The following is a 17290-nucleotide window of genomic DNA, read 5'->3' as shown; positions in this document are numbered from 1 at the left end:
ATAGTAGGATAATTACCTCTTTTGACTAGCTGGCCATGCTGTGGTCAATGCATCCCAAAATGCAGTTTGCCCTCTTGGCTGCCAAGGCACACTTCTTACACATATTGAGCCTGCTGTCAACCATCACCCCCAGATCCCTTTCTGCTGAGCTGCTCTCTAGCCACTTGTCTCCCAGTCTGTACCTGTGTCCAGCATTATTTTGTCCCAGGTGTAGAACCCGGCATTTTCCTTTGTTGAACTTGCTGTTGATGATTGTCCAGTGCTCCAATCAATCTAGATCTTTTTGCAATAACTCGTTCCTCCAGGGAGTCAGCAGCACCTTCCAGTTTACTATCATTGGCAAACATGCTGAGGATGCATTCCACTCCTTTATCCAGATCATTGATAAAATTGTTCAACAAGACTGGCCCGAGAATTGAGCCCTGGGGAACACAGCTAGTGACCGTTGAGTCCAGTTCATCACCCAGCGTAGCATGAACCTGTTTATCTCACAGTTAGATAATTTGTCCAGTAGGATGCTGTGAGGACAGTATCAAAGGCCTTACTAAAATTCAGAGATTATGTCTGCTGCCTTCCCTTCATCTACCAAGCAGTTGATCTTATCATAGAAGGTGATCAAATTACTAAGGCAGGCCTTTCCCTTGATGAACCCATGTTGAATATGCCTGATAATAGCTTCTTTCTTTAACTGCCTTTCAGTATCTCCCAGGACAATCTTCTCCATAACTTTTCCCAGGACTGAGGTTAGACTAACAGGTCTGTAGTACATCACTTATTACTCAGTAGAAGTTTTTACAGAAAAACGGTGAAAAAACAAGGTCTTGCTGTATTCAAAGTATTTATATACACATCTAACAGTCCAGAAGTTACTTGTCATTGACTTATTTTAAGTACCTTCATTACATATTGTCCTTTACTGCAGAAAAGCCATAAATGTATTTGGAACCCTAAAACTATTTTCATAATTAACATATTCTAAAGCATTTTATGGCAGACAGGTGCACTTGGGGGGGGCTCTCGTTATGAAAATGTCTGTCCTCCCGATCAACCGCTGCACATGTTGAGGCCCTGCTTCCCACTATGTGGCCAAACATCGCTCGTTGATGGGAAGTAGAGAATAATTGCTTTTTCTCTTTCTTTTCTTCTGGACAGTCTTTGCTTATTTTTTTCTCTTTCTTTTCCCTTTAATTAAATTATCCTTATCTCAACCCATGAGCCTTTTTCTTTCCCATCATACTTTCCTCCCCCCCCCCTTTGAGGAGGGGGAGTGAGAGCGCGATTGTGGTGTTTAGATGTCCATCAGTGTGAAACCACCACAAGTGAAGTAAATACAGCATTATCGCCAATTTACAGAATCAAGACTTCTGTGTTTGTAACAATTTCACACACAAGCATTCACTAATCTATAAGGGCAGCTTCTCAGCCTTGAACAAAATAGCATTAATATTCCTGAAATACTCCAGTCTTATAAATTTGTATTAGCATTCCCATGAGGCTATGGAGTGGAGGAGATTAAAGCAAAGTGCTAGGTAGATTGCTGCTCTGCCACCTCAGACAGGTTGTTTTGGAATGTTTATATAGGTGGCTGGACTGGCTGAACCGTTTGCCACACTTCAAACAGGCATAAGGCTTTTCTCCTGTATGCACACGAATGTGCTTCTTGCAGTCTGTTAGAGTCAAAAAAGTCTTGCAGCAGATCTTACAGGCATATTTACGAGCACCTTCTACAACCAACACATTGTGTTCAGATAAGGCCTTCTTACATTTTGAAAGAACATCGGCAGATGCCCTTGTCAACTGTGGTGGACCAGGTTGTGAAGGAAGTCCATTCTCAAAAGAAGTGGTCCCATTGATTAACAGCTGGGAACTGGAAGGGTTATCTTGTAGCTGGGAGCTCCCAACAGAGGTCACAACAGGCATTTTGGGGGCTATGCGACGATAGCCAGGAAAACCACTAGCTCCATCTCTTATGGAGCCCATCATTGTCCTTGACAAAGAGTGTAGGCCCAAGCCTGACCTTGGGAAATCAAGACCAAATTGTTCTGCAGCCCGGTACCCAGAAATCTGTACACATGGAAGACCCATCATATCCTGCATTGGTCTAACAAAATGAGAGTCTGAAGGCTCACTGAATGGATTCTTTGCATGAGAAACCATAGCAGAGGAATGACCATTAGCAGTCCTGGACTCTGAACTCAATAGGTAAGAGGCATCACTATCCATTCTGCAGTCACTTATTGTATTTGGAATGTTGTCATTGGTATTTTGACTTGCACCAAAGTTGCCACCTCTGCTTTTATTCAGAAAATTTGAGATACTGAAAGTGGAATTATGTTCCAGGTTATTTGACACTTCCATAATATGGATGTCTCCAACCCTATCAGTACTAGACTGTGGGTCAAAAAAGCTACGATCGCTGCTTTCAGGACTCAGTTCTAACTTCTCTGCAGTCACCACTCCTCCTTCCACTTCAACAGACTCACTGCCTTCTGCTTGAGAAGTGACATCACTCACTTCATCTTGAGGCTCTGGGGAACTCAAAGGTTCAGATTTAACCACCACCCCCATGTGTTCTTTTTCAGTTAGACCGACATCTGAATTTTTGCATGGGAAGTTGTTTTTCTCAGAAGTAGCTTCCCGATCAAAACAGGTTTCCACTTGTATTACCTGAGATGAGATCGATATCTGTGAAATGTTTCCTCTACTGTTGTCTGACTGGCTGGGCACTTGAGCATCTTCTTGAGCACCAGAAGACTGATCAAACATAATAGTATTATCCTCTTGTTTATCAGTAACAGCATCGGCCTTAGAATTTTCCACAATCTTCAGTGAATCTGGTGAAAGAAAATCTTCTCGTGAATGAACTACTGACTGCCTGCTCTCTGGAGTAACATCTGAAATGGACTCATCTACAGTAGGTCTGATTCGCTGTCTGGCCCGATCATCAGAAGACTGTTTACGCTTGTGGAGAGTACATTGCTCTACGTTACTTCTCATTGATGAGCTCATGGTATTTGATTGCTCCTCTGTGCTTTGAGTGGAATTCAGTGCAGAGCTCACAATGCTGAGCCCAAGCTGTTGAAACATAAAAGATCTTTGGATGCGTGCATTTTGCTCCTGAACTCTTTCACTAAGTGGAGACACTGGTAGCGTCCTGGTAGTAAGGTAGTGTTTACATGCTTTAACAACAGAGTTCAAATGCAGGTGAGAAGCAGCAAGCAAGATATCCATTACATTGCTCTCCCCAAGCATTAGTGTAGAAGTGTACATCATATCAATCAGGGCAGCAAAGGCTTCTGCTGTCACCACTTCAGTGTCCAGTTGAATCATGTTCATAGTTTGATCACCCTCTGCTACAGTAAAGAGAGCTCGGAAATGCGTGCTACATGCTGCCAGAACAGAGCGATGGGCTTTGAAATGTCTGTTTCCCACCACAATGGCACAGTCACAGAGTTGGCCATGAAGCCTCTGGTAGTTTAGCTGCTGAAAGATTTGCTTGAAGTGTCCTGGAAAATCCATGATCCTATAAAATAAAGCAGAAGCAGCTATAATGATAAAAATAGATGGAGTTCAGTTTACATCACAGTGAGAACAGTTTTTTAAAAAAAAGTGATGGCTAAGAGACAGATGACCAAAAACTTACCTTAATTTCCCACTACCATATCGATATTATACTCCTTCTGGAAACCCTGTGAAGGAACACGAAATCAGAATCAAGACAAAAATGCAAAGCAGGAATCTGTTATAGAGTTAACATGGTATAATAGCCAATACCACATCAAATGTGTCACAGGATGCTCAATTGTGAGCTGAATAATGCAACATGGTTCCGTTAATTCCTGTCCAAACTAAAACACTCTTTAGTAAAAAACTTTTAGTAAAAAACTTTTACACTATTTTAGTAAAATACTATTTTTTAGTAAACCATCCAATCCCCAACGTAAAAATTTCTACTTAAAAAGCCAATACAGTCTTTGATAAATTGTTCAGATGATTATATATCCTCATATAGTACAAACAAGGGGAAATGCTACGTCTTGAACCTAGGGAGGAACAACCCCAGGCACTAGCATATGCTAGGGGCCACCCAGCTGGAAAGCAGTTTTGCAGAAAAGGACCCGAGGATCTTGGCAGACACGAAGTTGAACACGAGCCAGCAATGTGCCCTTGCAATGAAGAAGGCCAACTGCATCCCAAGTTGCATTAGGCAGAACATTATCAGCAGGTCAAGGAAGGTGGTTATTCTCCTCTGCTCAGCACTGGTAAGACCACATCTGGAGTGCTGTGTCCAGTTCAAGGCTCCCCAGTACAAGAAAGACATGGACATACAGGAGAGAGTCCAGCAAAGGGTCACAGAGATGATGAAGGGACTGGAGCATCTGACATATCAAGAGAAAGTGAGAGAACTGGGATTGTTTAGCCTGGCTCAGGGGGATCTTATCTATGTATATAAATACCTGATGGGAGGGAGTAAAGATGGAGCTAGACTTTTCTCAGGGGTATCCAGTGAAGTATCCAGGATGAGAAGAAACGGGTACAAATCGAAACATAGGAAATTCCATCTGCACATAAAAAAAACTTTTTTTTACTGCAAGGGTAGTTAAACACTGGACCAGAATGCCCAGAGAGGTTGTGGAGTCTCTATCTTTGGAAACATTCAAAACCTGACTGGACAAGATTCTTGGGGCTATTCAAAAGCCATCTTGACATGGTCCTGTGCATGGGCCTCTAGTTGACCATGCTTTGAGCAGAGGGAGTTGTACTAGATGACCTCCAGAGGTCCCTTCCAACCTGAACTATTTTGTGTTTTTTATTAACACACATGGACAGACCCTGAAAATGTTCACGATCCTGTTTTTGAAATAATACATTTTGAATTGATATGAGTTATTCTGCCAACTGTAGGAGACCAGGTTTCATGTTAGAAAACCAGATTAATGCCTTGTGTGCCTACATCCCCTGTGCAATAACCCAATCTTCTTTCCCCCTCAGATCTCTTCCCTTTTGGAATATCTTCAATTCTCCCTTACTTGCTAACTAGAGAAAGCACCGACTGTACATGATTCTGAGATAGGTTTGCTGATCAGCCATTATCTGGCCAAAACAAACAGCAGTTGAACACATGCAAAAACCTTCCATTCAGTGGGGACACTAGGTCTCCCTCTTCTACTCATCCACCGACTATCCAAAAAGGAAAGGAACTTTATGTATTGTATCAACTGAACCAAGACAGAGAAGGGATCTCTTTCCTGAATAGCAGTACAGCAAGATACAGTGATATTAATTAGAGTAACTTTGTCAAAATGCAGTAACACTAGCAAACACACACCACCACCCATAGAGGCAGCCATGACATGAATGCCTTGCTACACTATATTTGCAGCAAATTAAAAAAAAACAAAACAACAAAAAAACCAACCCTATGCCTTAAGCTCCATATGCATCTTGACTGCAGGTACACAGAAAACACTGAGAAGTACAGTGTTCAGCAACAATTATTTCAACCTCAAGGCTTATCATCAACAAGCTACTTATAAGCATCTATCTCCTTCCAGACTCTGCGCATTACTTTATATCGTTTTGAAAGACAGAATCACAGAATCATCTAGGTTGGAAGAGACCTCCAAGATCACCAAGTCCAACCTCTGACCTAACACTAACAAGTCCTCCACTAAACCATAGCACTAAGCTCTACATCTAAACATCTTTTAAAGACCTCCAGGGATGGTGACTCAACCACTTCCCTGGGCAGCCCATTCCAATGCATAACAACCCTGTCGGTAAAGAAGCTCTTCCTAATATCCAACCTAAATCTCCCCTGGCGCAACTTTAGCCCATTCCCCCTCATCCTGTCACCAGACACGTGGGAGAACAGACCAATCCCCACCTCGCTACAGCCTCCTTTAAGGTACCTGTAGAGAGCGATAAGGTCGCCCCTGAGCCTCCTCTTCTCCAGGCTGAACAACCCCAGCTCCCTCAGCCACTCCTCGTAAGACTTGTTCTCCAGACCCCTCACCATAGTACATAGGCATAGTAAAATACATAAAATCCAAAAGGAAATGCATGGCACTGATAAAACTAATCTAAACAACTAAGGGACTAAATCTTTTTCTGAAGATGATATAATATGCTACAATCATTTCCCAGATTGAATTAAAGGAGAGACAACAGCATTGTACCCAGTGAAGACAAAGACAGTATTTCACAATAGTCAAAAGATGAAGATGGAATTCAAAAGAGAAGATGGGTTGTAGGAATGATCCAGTTATGACTAAGCTGTTCTTTTCCCCAGGAAGTGATAGGCATTTGAACCAGAGACAGTCAGGAAAATTGCTGTTTTGACCAATGGTCTGAGAAATTTGAATTCTCAAAGGATCACTAAAAAGTAATCACATCATTTGCACACCTAAATCTTGATAGTTAATTGTTAAACACAGTAAAGGCTGAAATCCCAGGCCAAAAAAAAAAAGTGACCAGGAAGGTGAGGTGGTGGTGTTGCTCTTTACATGAGTGAGCAACTGGAATCTATGCAGCTCTGCATGGGGGGGGGGGCAAAGTGCGAGTCGAGAGCCTATGGGTGAGGATTAAAGGGCAGGCCAACAGGGGTGACATTGTGGTGGGTGTTTACTACAGGTGACTGGATCAGGAAGAGGAAGTGGATGAGGCCTTCTACAGGCAGCTGCAAGTTGCCTCACGTCCGCAGGCCCTAGTTCTTATGGGGGACTTTAACCACCCTGATGTTTGCTGGGGAGACAACACAGCTCAGAGTAAACAGTCCAGGAGGTTACTGCAGAACATTGAGGATAACTTCTTGACACAGGTAGTAGGTGAGCCAACAAGGAGAGGAGCACTGCTGGACCTGGTACTAACAGAGATGGTCTAGTTGGAAACGTGAAGCTGAGGGCAGTCTCGGCTGCAATGACCACAAGATGTTGGAGTTCAAGATCTTGCAAGGAGGAAGTAGGGCAAAGTAGGACCACAACCATGGATTTCAAGAGAGCTAACTTTGACCTCTTCAGGGACCTAACTGGAGGAATCCCCTGGGTCAGGGCCCTACAGGGAAAGGGGTCCCAGGAGAGTTGCCTAATATTCAAGCACCACTTCCTCCAAGCTCAGAATCGGTGCACCCCTCAGAGAAAGAAGTCAGGCAAGGGGGGCAGGAGATCTGCGTGGATGGGCAAGGAGCTTTTGGGAAAACTTACACAGAAGAAGAAAGCATACATAATGTGGAAGAAGGGAAAAACCATTTGGGTGGAATATAGGAACATTATCAGAGAATGCAGGGATTCAATGAGGAAGGCCAAGGCCCGGTTAGAATTAAATTCAGCAAGAGATATCAAGGATAACAAGAAGGTCTTCTTCAAATACATCAGCAGCAAAAGGAAAACTAAGGAAAATGTGGGTGCACTGCTAAATGAGGTCAGTGCCTTGGTGATGGCAGATACAGACAGGGCGGAATTACTGAATGCCTTCTTTGTTTCAGTCTTCACTGCTAAGGCTAGCCCCCATGCACTACCAACCCCAGAAACAAGAGAGAATACCTGGAGAGAGGAAGACTTTCCACTGGTTGAAGAGGATTGGGTTAGAGATTATTTAGGTAGCTAGACACCCACAAATATATGAGCCCTGATGGGATGCACCCGAGGGTGCTGAGGGAGTTGGCAGATGTGATTGCTGAGCCTCTTTCCATCATCTGTCAGTGGTCATGGACATCTGGAGATGTCCCGGATGACTGGAGACTTGCTAATATGACGCCAATCTATAAGAAGGGTCGTAAGGAGGAACTGGGGAACTACAGGCCTGTCAACCTGACCTCGGTGCCAGGAAAGGTGATAGAACAGGTCATCTTGAATGCAATCACACAGTATGTGCAAGACAACCAGGGGATCAGGCTCGCTCAGCATGGGTTCATGAAAGGCAAGTCCTGCCTGACCAACCTCATCTCCTTCTATGACCGGGTGACCCTTCTGGTGGATGAGGGAAAGGCTGTTGACGTAGTCTACCTAGACTTGAGCAAGGCCTTTGACACGATCTCCCACAGTATTCTCCTGGAGAACCTGGCAGCCCATGGCTTGGACAGGTACACTCTTTGCTGGGTTAAAAACTGGCTGGGTGTCTGGGCCCAGAGACTGGTGAATGGAGTGAAATCCAGCTGGCGACTGGTCACGAGTGGTGTTCCCCAGGGGTCGGTGTTGGTGCTCATCCTCTTTAATGTCTTTATTGATGATTTGGACGAGGGAATTGAGTGCATCCTCAGTAAGTTTGCAGACGGCACCAAGTTGGGGGGAAGTGTCAATCTGCCGGAGGGTAGGAAGGCCTTGCAGAGGGACCTGGACAGGTTGGATCGATGGGCAGAGGCCAATGGGATGAGGTTCAACATGGATAAGTGCCGGGTCCTGCACTTTGGCCACAACAACCCCATGCAACGCTACAGGCTTGGGGCAGAGTGGCTGGAAAGCTGTGCAGAGGAAAAGGATCTGGGGTTGTTGGTCGATGCTCACCTGAACATGAGCCAGCAGTGTGTCCAGGTGGCCAAGAAGGCCAATGGCATCCTGGCTTGTATCAGGAATAGTGTAGCCAGCAGGACCAGGGAGGTGATCGTCCCCCTGTACTCTGTTCTGGTGAGGCTGCATCTCGAGTACTGTGTTCAGTTTTGGGCCCCTCACTACAAGAAAGACATCGAGGCCCTGGAGCATGTCCAGAGAAGGGCTACGAAGCTGGTGAAAGGTCTGGAACACAAGTCTTATGAGGAGCGGCTGAAGGACCTGGGGTTGTTTAGTCTGGAGACGAGGAGGCTCAGGGGAGACCTTATTGCTCTCTACAACTACCTGAAAGGAAGTTGTAGGGAGATGAGGGCTGGCCTCTTCTCACAAATAACCAGCGATAAGACTAGAGGGAATGGCCTCAAGTTGCGCCAGGGGAGGTTTAAGTTGGAAATTAGGAGAAATTTCTTCTCAGAAAGAGTAGTCAGACATTGGAACTGGTTGCTCAGGGAGGTGGTGGAGTCTCTGTCTTTAAGGAAAGGTTGGACGTGGTACTTAGGGACATGGTCTAGTGGGTGTTATTGGTGGTAGCGGTATGGTTGGACCAGATGAGCTTGGAGGTCTTTTCCAACCTTAATGATTCTATGATTCTGTGATTTAGCTTACAACAGAAATTATAATATATATAAATATAGATACTACCTGTTTCAAGAGATTAAAGTCATATGACAAACTCACATGTAGATAAGCCTTTAATTTGGGTTTGCTTACATAGTTGATTTACCTTTGATTTTGTTAATATGTATCTAACTATTTAAAGCTAAAATATATGAATTATAGATAGTAAGCTACTACATTAATGCTCTTGTTAAGGAACAAATCATCCTAGTCTATTCTAATTTAATACTCCGAGCAATGTTAAAATTGAGATTTTATACATGAGCATTTGAAAACTAAAAAGCTTTGTTTAGGTCAATATATATTATGTGCTAGCTACACACAACATTCATCAAAATGTACAATACTTTGGGTTATTAAATACGTGCGATGCAGTTAAGTCAATACCAAGATTATATTTTTGAAATGCTTAGTTCAATACATCGTCTGATTTTCCCTTTTTGGCTCAGTGATGCTTCACATTTCAGCAACAGCTGGCCACAAAGATTCCCTTGAAGTACTCGCAGGCTGTACATCTATATTTAGGATAAATGGCAGGGTTTTGGTAGCAGAGAGTGCAGAACAGATCTGTCCATGCATAGGCCATGAACAGCCAGCTCAGCAACTGATGAAAGCAACCCACCACATGACAAAACTTCAACCTGAGGAGCACATGAGAAATCTGTACAAAAATTTGACAACAGGTGGTAGCAGCTAGGGGCAGGAGACATGAGGACACACATGAGGAGAAATGGGAATCATAGAATCATTAAGGTTGAAAAAGACCTCCAAGATCATCTGGTCCAACCATCCCCCTACCACCAATATTACCCACTAAACCATGTCCCTAAGTACCACGTCCAACCTTTTCTTAAACACCCCCAGGGACGGTGACTCCATCACCTCCCTGGGCAACCCATTCCAATTCTTAACTACTCTTTCTGAGAAGAAATTTCTCCTGATTTCCAACCTGAACTTCCCCTGGCGCAACTTGAGGGCATTCCCTCTTGTCCTATCGCTGGTTATCTGCGAGAAGACCCCCACCTCCCCACAACTTCCTTTCAGGTAGTTGTAGAGAACAATGAAGTCTTCCCTGAGCCTTCTCTTCTCCAGAGTAAATGACCCCAGTTCCCTCAGCTGCTCCAATAAGATCAATAAGCTGCATATTTACTACCCTGGGACAACGGCCTGCCGTGTTTTTGACAAAATGCTGTCCTTTTGGTGAACTTTTCCCATTATAATATCATAACACCATAACACACCGCCATTCCAAAAGCTGTCTGCTTCTAAGGTGTAACCACGCCTCACTGAACTTGTGCTTTAAATTTTTCTAGTCTATACCTTTAAAAGCAAAGCTAGAAAATTTCACACCAATTGTAACAAAGGCATATATGACTAGAGTCACTCAAGCTCAAGATAAAAAATGATATAAATTAGCTTAAGGGAGAGCGGATGTTAGGGAAGATACCATCACGTAAGGGAAGATAGCTTCTGACTTCTGGGATCAGTTGACGGGCTGAGCCTCTCTTCCCCTCCATTTGGATGCCTTTGGGTAAGATTTGAACACTTGGTTATGCCAAGTGCCTCCCCAGGAAACTTAGAAATCTCTACAGAGTTGCTTTATATCTTTTAACGCATTTATAGCCAGGCGGTATTACTCATACTCTTAGCATTTGCACGTGTTTTGCAGACAGTGAATTTGTCACTGGCAATCCAAAGAACCTGTGTACCTGTTGCTTTAATAAATTGCACTACTCATTAATCTAGCCGTGGTAGTTCTCATTGAACATGACCAAATTCTTTAAATGTGGCCGTGGTAGTTCATGGAATGCGACTAGACTGAGGGTGTATTACATTATTTATACATCCGTAATTGTGATAGTTCACTACACTGAACTAATTCTTTCTCCTTTTTTGTTTAAAGGATCCTACAACCTTTTATGAAAGGTTGAGTGTGACTGTTCTGAGCTGAACCTAGCACAAGTAATGCGTAATTAAGTTGTACCCGTTCTTGGTCTGGTCTAATGATCTTCCTCCCAATAGGATTGTTTTGCTGAAAAAAATCTGTCCTCTCTACATCAAATTAAGCAGAAGCTTTAGTCATCCCTAAATAGTGTAATAGCTAGTAAAAGCTATCTTTCTCTGTGCATATGCGTAAGGAAGAATTTTGACATATAATGTATTTTGAGAGCAATGATGACAATGGATTTTGGATTTCACAGCTGTTGCATCTCAGTTTCTCTATTAAATGTATTCTTTAACAACAGAAGGCCAATTTTTAAGCTGACTACCTTACAAACTTGACCATCTATAGCAAAGTTGATTTTTTATCTATTCTTTTCCACACACACCCTTCCCTCTTTCTGAATCCCTACAGCACAGAGATCAAATTATATATTGTGACACACCTATCCTGCTATAATTGTTTCAGACAATACCATCAGAGACAGCTATGCAAGACCATGTCTGAGTGACATGCAGTGGTCATCTGCTGGCATAACTGTCAGAGAACAGAACGTGTGCTCTATCTTCCATGCAAATTTTCCCAATATATAAATTTGCCATAGCCTTTTCAAGACTGTTTTCCCTAACAGGAACAGTGAAGCTTATAAAATTATTCTAAGTGACATAAGTCCTTAGCTAAGCATGCAACCCTGCAAAAATGTACAGCTCAGAACAGTCACACTAAACCTTTCAAAAAAGGTTGTAGAATCCTTTAAACAAAAAAAAGGAGAAAGAAGGTTAATAGTCTTAAGACTTTTTTAAAAATCTATTATCAAAATATTAAGGAAACAAGCCTTGCTAGTGAGGATGTACTGAAACCCTTCTTTGCTGAGGGAGCAAGTTGATCAACAGCTGTAAAAGGCATCATCTCAGAGAAACTGAAAGAGCACGTCCTTGTCAGTGTTGGCTACTCTGTAAGGGTGTTGTGGTTTAACCCATCTGGCAGCTAAGCACCACACAGCCATTCACTCACCCTCCCCCCCAGTTGGATGGGGGAGAGAATTGGAAAAAAAGTGAAAGCATGTGGGTTGAGATAGAGACAGTTTATTAGGACAGAAAAGAAAGGAAAATAATGATAATAATGATCATAGTGCAAATAATAATAATGTGTACAAAACAAGCGATGCACAATGCAATTGCTCACCACCTGCTGACCAATGCCCAGCCTATCCCCGAGCAGCCGGTCCCCCCACCCTGGCCAGCCCCCCCATATTAATTGTTCAGCATGACGTCAGATAGTATGGAATACCCCTTTGGCCAGTTCGGGTCAGCTGTCCTGGGTCTGTCCTCTCCCAGCTCCTGCTGCACCCCCAGCCTGCTCACTGGCAGGACAGTGTGAGAAGCTGAAAAGCCCTTGGCTTAGTGTAAGCACTGCTCTACAACAATTAAAACATCAGCGTGATATCAACATTATTCTCATCCCAAATCCCAAACATAGCACCATACCAGCTACTAGGAGGAAAATTAACTCTATCCTAGCCAAAACTATTTATGTCATGCTCAGGTCCCTCACTTTCCAACACATTCCAATTAATCACCGCTTTTCATATATGTATATAAAATGTCCACTACGTTTGTTTAGTCTGTGACTGACTTTGGGCTCCATCTGTCACAACAATCTTTCAGGGCAGAAGAGACGGTGTGCTGTTGTGTTAAAGGTTAAAGTAACTGGGAGTGATGCCCAATTTGTCATTATAAGTCCACTCACGTTCAGTGTATAATATAAGTTTATATATATAATAATATATAATATATAATATTATATATATGGCCCAGGGTAGCAAATATGCAGCTTATCGGTTTCGAAGTACCTTCAAGTTCCCGTCTTATCACAGAGCCTGGCCACGGTGTCTCCACTCTGCTCCACCCTCCTTACAGTTCCTCTTAGAGTCAGCACAAGTTCCCCCAGTGTGGTCAACATCTAAGGTTGGAGGCCTAGGGAACTTGTATGGAATGCAGTTAAACTTCACCCTGGAAGCTTCTTCAATGCTGTACCTTTTCTTTAAAATGTGAATATAAGTTTAATTTCTAAGTCACCTCTGGCAATTCACTCACTCCCTGTCCCTGCGGTAGGATGGGGGAGGGAATTGAAAAGAAATCTCTGCCCTCTGGCCAGCCCATGATCACTTCCAGGATTCCTGGGTGACATTTCTTTTTCAGTATGAGAAGCTGAAAAGTCCTTGACTCTGTGTAAGCACTGCTCAGCAACAACTAAAACATCTGTCTTTTATCACCTCTGTTTTTATCCTAAATCAAAAACATAGCACCATACCAGCTACTATGAAGAAAATTAACTTTATCCCAGCTAAAACCAGGACAATATCCATTCCTTCATTCCTTATTCCATACCTTTTACATCATGCTCAGGTCCCACACTATCTAATACATCCTCATTAACCACTACCCTTTGATTAATACACAGATATCGTTCCCTTAGTCTATGAGCCACCCCTGTGAAATGTCCATAAAATGTCCACTGAGTTCTTTTAGTCCATGACTTCAGTTCTATCTATTATGGTGGTCACTCAGGACAGGAAAGGCAGCAGTGTGTTGTGCGGAGTTATTGGACAGCGAAGCCAGTTTAGTTTGGGTCAATACTGCACTTGCATTGCTTCTTGTGAGGCTCATCCTTTGTCAGTTTGAGTGGTTCCTGCTATAGGATAACATGCAACTCAAATCATGGGTTAGAACAGTTTAAAGGCATATCCATTATAATCTCCACACCTTGACCTTTTGGAGCAAGCGCTAGGGTTTAACATTGCAATGAACTCCTCCCCTCACCCCTGCTCCAGCCTGGGTTTGTCCAGTGGCCACAGTCCTTTGGAGGTATATCTGCTCTGGTATGCCCTTATCAGTGAGCCACAGTCCCTTCAAAAGTCTACCTAGTGTGTCATAGACTTATCCATGGTCACAGATTCTTTGGGGTGTACATGTTCCCACGTGGTCTCATCCACAGGTCACAGTCGCTCTGACTCAAGTTCAGTCTGGAGTTCCAGTCTGTCTAGAACAGCAGCACCAGAACAGCAGCAATGTTCTAGCCATCTGCCAGCCGAGGCACATGGCCATGCTGTTGTCAAAATGCTCTAAGGCACAGCAAAGTAAGATGATAAGGAGTACAGTAAATGTCAGAAGCAAAAGCAGCCCCTAACAAACACTGCGCTCTAATACACTGTAAGGCAAGCAAGCATCATGGCAAGCACCATGGCAAGCATGGGAGCATGCCAATTAGCAGTTAAACAGCTATAAAATCTATAAATTTGGTCTAGTACACTCCACACTCCAATCAAATCTGTTGTTATCTCCAACCCTTCAAGCCCTTTTGGGCACCAAAAAGGACTGCTGTGGGTTAACCCTGGCAAGCAGCTAAGCACCACACAGCCACTCCCTCCCTCCCTGCCAAAAGTAGGATGGGGGACAGAATTGGAAAGATAAAAGTGTGAGAACTCATGTTGAGATAAAGGCAGTTTACTAGGCAAAGTAAAAGCTGCACACACAAGCAAAACAAAACAAAAAATTAATTCGCTACTTCCCATTGGCAGGCAGATGTTCAGCCATTTCCAGGAAAGCAGGGCTCATCACAAATAATGTTTTTTTGGGAAGACAAATGCCGTCACGCTGAACAACCTCCCTTTTTCTTTCCCCCAGCTTTTATTGCTGAGCATGATGTCATATAGTATGGAATATCCCTTTGGTCAGTTGGGGTCAGCTGTCCTGGCTGTGTCTCCTGTGGAATAATTGCCTGAAGTGACTTGGGAAATTAAACCAATATTCTCATTTTAAAGAAAATGTACAGCACTGAAGAAGCCTTCAGGGTGGAGTGTAGCTGCACTACCTAAACGTTCACTAGGCCTCCAACCTTAGATGCTATCGCACTTGGGGAAGCTGGTGTGCTGACTCTAAGGAACAGTACAGAGCATAGAGTGGAGTGGAGACACCGCAGCTAGGCTCTGTGACAAGATGGGGACTCAATTGTTCTTGTGCACACTGAGACCGATAAGCTGCACATTTGCTACCCTGAGCCAAAGACCTGTCATGTTTTTGACAAAATGCGGTACTCTAGTGAACTTTGCTCATTATAATATCATTATAATACCTAAACATACCCAACTTCTTGTGCAGCCCCAGCCTCCTTGCTGGCAGGGTGGTATGATACCATCGTGACTTCTGGGATCGGTTGACAGGATGAGTCTCTCTTCCCCCCCCATTGGGACACCTCTCTTTAACCCTCTAAAAAAGGGTAGAGCCAGCACTGCGCATTAATATCTCAGAAATCAACTCAAAATGCACCACCTTTTTTGAGAACTGCCTACACTGGCTGGTTAGCATGGTTACATGGACGTTCTCTGAAACAATCTTGGCGCATGCCACGAGGTGCAACTGGGTTATTGGGAACAGAATTAGTTATATTAAATAGCATTGATGCCGAGGTCCTAATGAGTAGAATAACTGCTACTACAGACGACCTAAGGAAATTGGAACGACCAATCAGATCATCCTTATTGGCCTTAGGAGCAAGTCAATGGCTTCTATCAGACATCTTACCCCATTGGGAACAAATTGAAGAAAATGATCATCAATTAATTGTAAATGCCCTTGGAAAAACCCAAGGCAGTACTTCCCTTGCCTTGAGCTGCATCCAAGCACAGTTATGGATACAGTCTGTACCAGCAGCTATTATTAGAGAGGGAGAAAGAGGAATCTTACCCACTGAAATTCAAAAATTGATTTGGGATAATGCTTCAGAATTTGAAAAGGAGTTTCAAGCATGGTGGCAATTAGTCAACTTTAAAATTATTGCCTTTATACTTACCATAAGCAATGCCAAAGTATACAACATATATCCAATCATTGCATTAGGACTTAATCATAATGGAACTATACTTTATCCTAAGGAGCATAAAGTATGGCTCCATCAACAGGTAGGAAAGTGGCAAACAATTGATGTAAATGCATGTATTGTGCGTGAACAAAAAGGCTTCATTTGTGAAAGTAACATGCTCAAAGCCCAAGACATTTGTCTTGACACTGAACAAAATATTTGCCACTTTGAGATACGCCCTAATGAAACCCTTGAAACTGTACTTGTATATATTGGGAAAGGCTGTGTTTGCATGAGAACCCATTGTGATTCTATAGTCATAGATAATACTATTGTAAATACAAGTGATCACTCCAATATTTGTGTTTGTAACTTTACCAAAATTCTAGGACTCAGCTCCTGTCACCTCTTACCAACTTATTACATCCAATTACACTCTACTTCACAACCTGCTGCCTACTCCTATTGGAATGAACCTTATACTGGTGAAGAAATTACTGTTACATGAAGATTTGAAGCAGTTGATGAAACAAGTTCGAGAAAATGGACAAAAGACTCTGATTACTGTCCATCATGATATAGAAGAAATACATCGAGTGATGGAAAGGGTAGAGAAGGATGAAAACCACTGCTGGTGGGACACTGGATGATCGCCAACTGCCACAGGAATCTCCAACAAGATGCTTCACCCTGTTGTTGTTTTGTTAATACTCACTATATTATGTTTTATACTAACAATTACTTTGTATGTTAAACTTTGGATTATGATGAAACGTTTAGTATCCCTACATGATGTAAATATACTCGACAATCCTCATCACAAGGACATGTTATACACCCAATACATTCCAAATGTCGTGAAGCTTGAGTGACTACAGTCACGCGGTGGATTATGTGATATAACTGCCTGAGGTGACTTGGGAAATTAAACTGATATTCTCATTTTAAAGAAAATGTACAGCACTGAAGAGGCTTTCAGAGTGGAGTGTAGCTGCATTACCTGAGCGTTCCCTAGGCTTCCAACCTTAGATGCTATCACAGTGGGGGAACCTGGTGTGCTGACTCTAAGGAACAGTACAGAGCATAGAGTGGAGTGGAGACACCATGGTTAGGCTCTGTGACAAGATGGGGACTCGATTGTTCTTGTGCACACCGAGACCGATAAGCTGCACATTTGCTACCCTGAGCCAATGACCTGTCATGTTTTTGACAAAATGCTGTACTCTAGTGAACTTTTGCTCATTATAATATCATTATAATACCAAAACACACCTCCATCCCAAAAGCTATCCGCCTCCAAGGTGCGACCACCCCTCACTGAGCACGC

At 43.1% G+C, this 17290-nt stretch overlaps 1 protein-coding gene and 1 long non-coding RNA gene across 2 annotated transcripts in view; both read right to left on the bottom strand.

The window, feature by feature from the left end:
- Window positions 1–1223: 1223 nt before the first annotated feature.
- On the bottom strand, window positions 1224–3519 carry LOC121062960 (zinc finger and BTB domain-containing protein 5-like). The gene has a single exon (XM_040543262.1). The coding sequence runs from the start codon at window positions 3517–3519 to the stop codon at window positions 1513–1515; it is 2007 nt and encodes a 668-aa protein (XP_040399196.1). The 3' UTR covers window positions 1224–1512.
- Window positions 3520–3649: 130 nt separating this feature from the next.
- LOC121062959 overlaps window positions 3650–17290 on the bottom strand; it is a 41521-nt gene continuing 27880 nt past the window's right edge. The window contains exons 2-3 of the long non-coding RNA XR_005815759.1: window positions 4458–4562; window positions 3650–3689 (exon numbers count right to left, since the gene is read on the bottom strand). This is a non-coding gene — a long non-coding RNA (uncharacterized LOC121062959). The remainder of the gene's footprint in view (window positions 3690–4457; window positions 4563–17290) is intronic.

The sequence above is a fragment of the Cygnus olor genome, assembly GCF_009769625.2.
Source record: "Cygnus olor isolate bCygOlo1 chromosome W unlocalized genomic scaffold, bCygOlo1.pri.v2 SUPER_W4, whole genome shotgun sequence".
Taxonomy (NCBI): domain Eukaryota; kingdom Metazoa; phylum Chordata; class Aves; order Anseriformes; family Anatidae; genus Cygnus; species Cygnus olor.
This window is presented reverse-complemented; position numbering and strand designations above follow the sequence as displayed.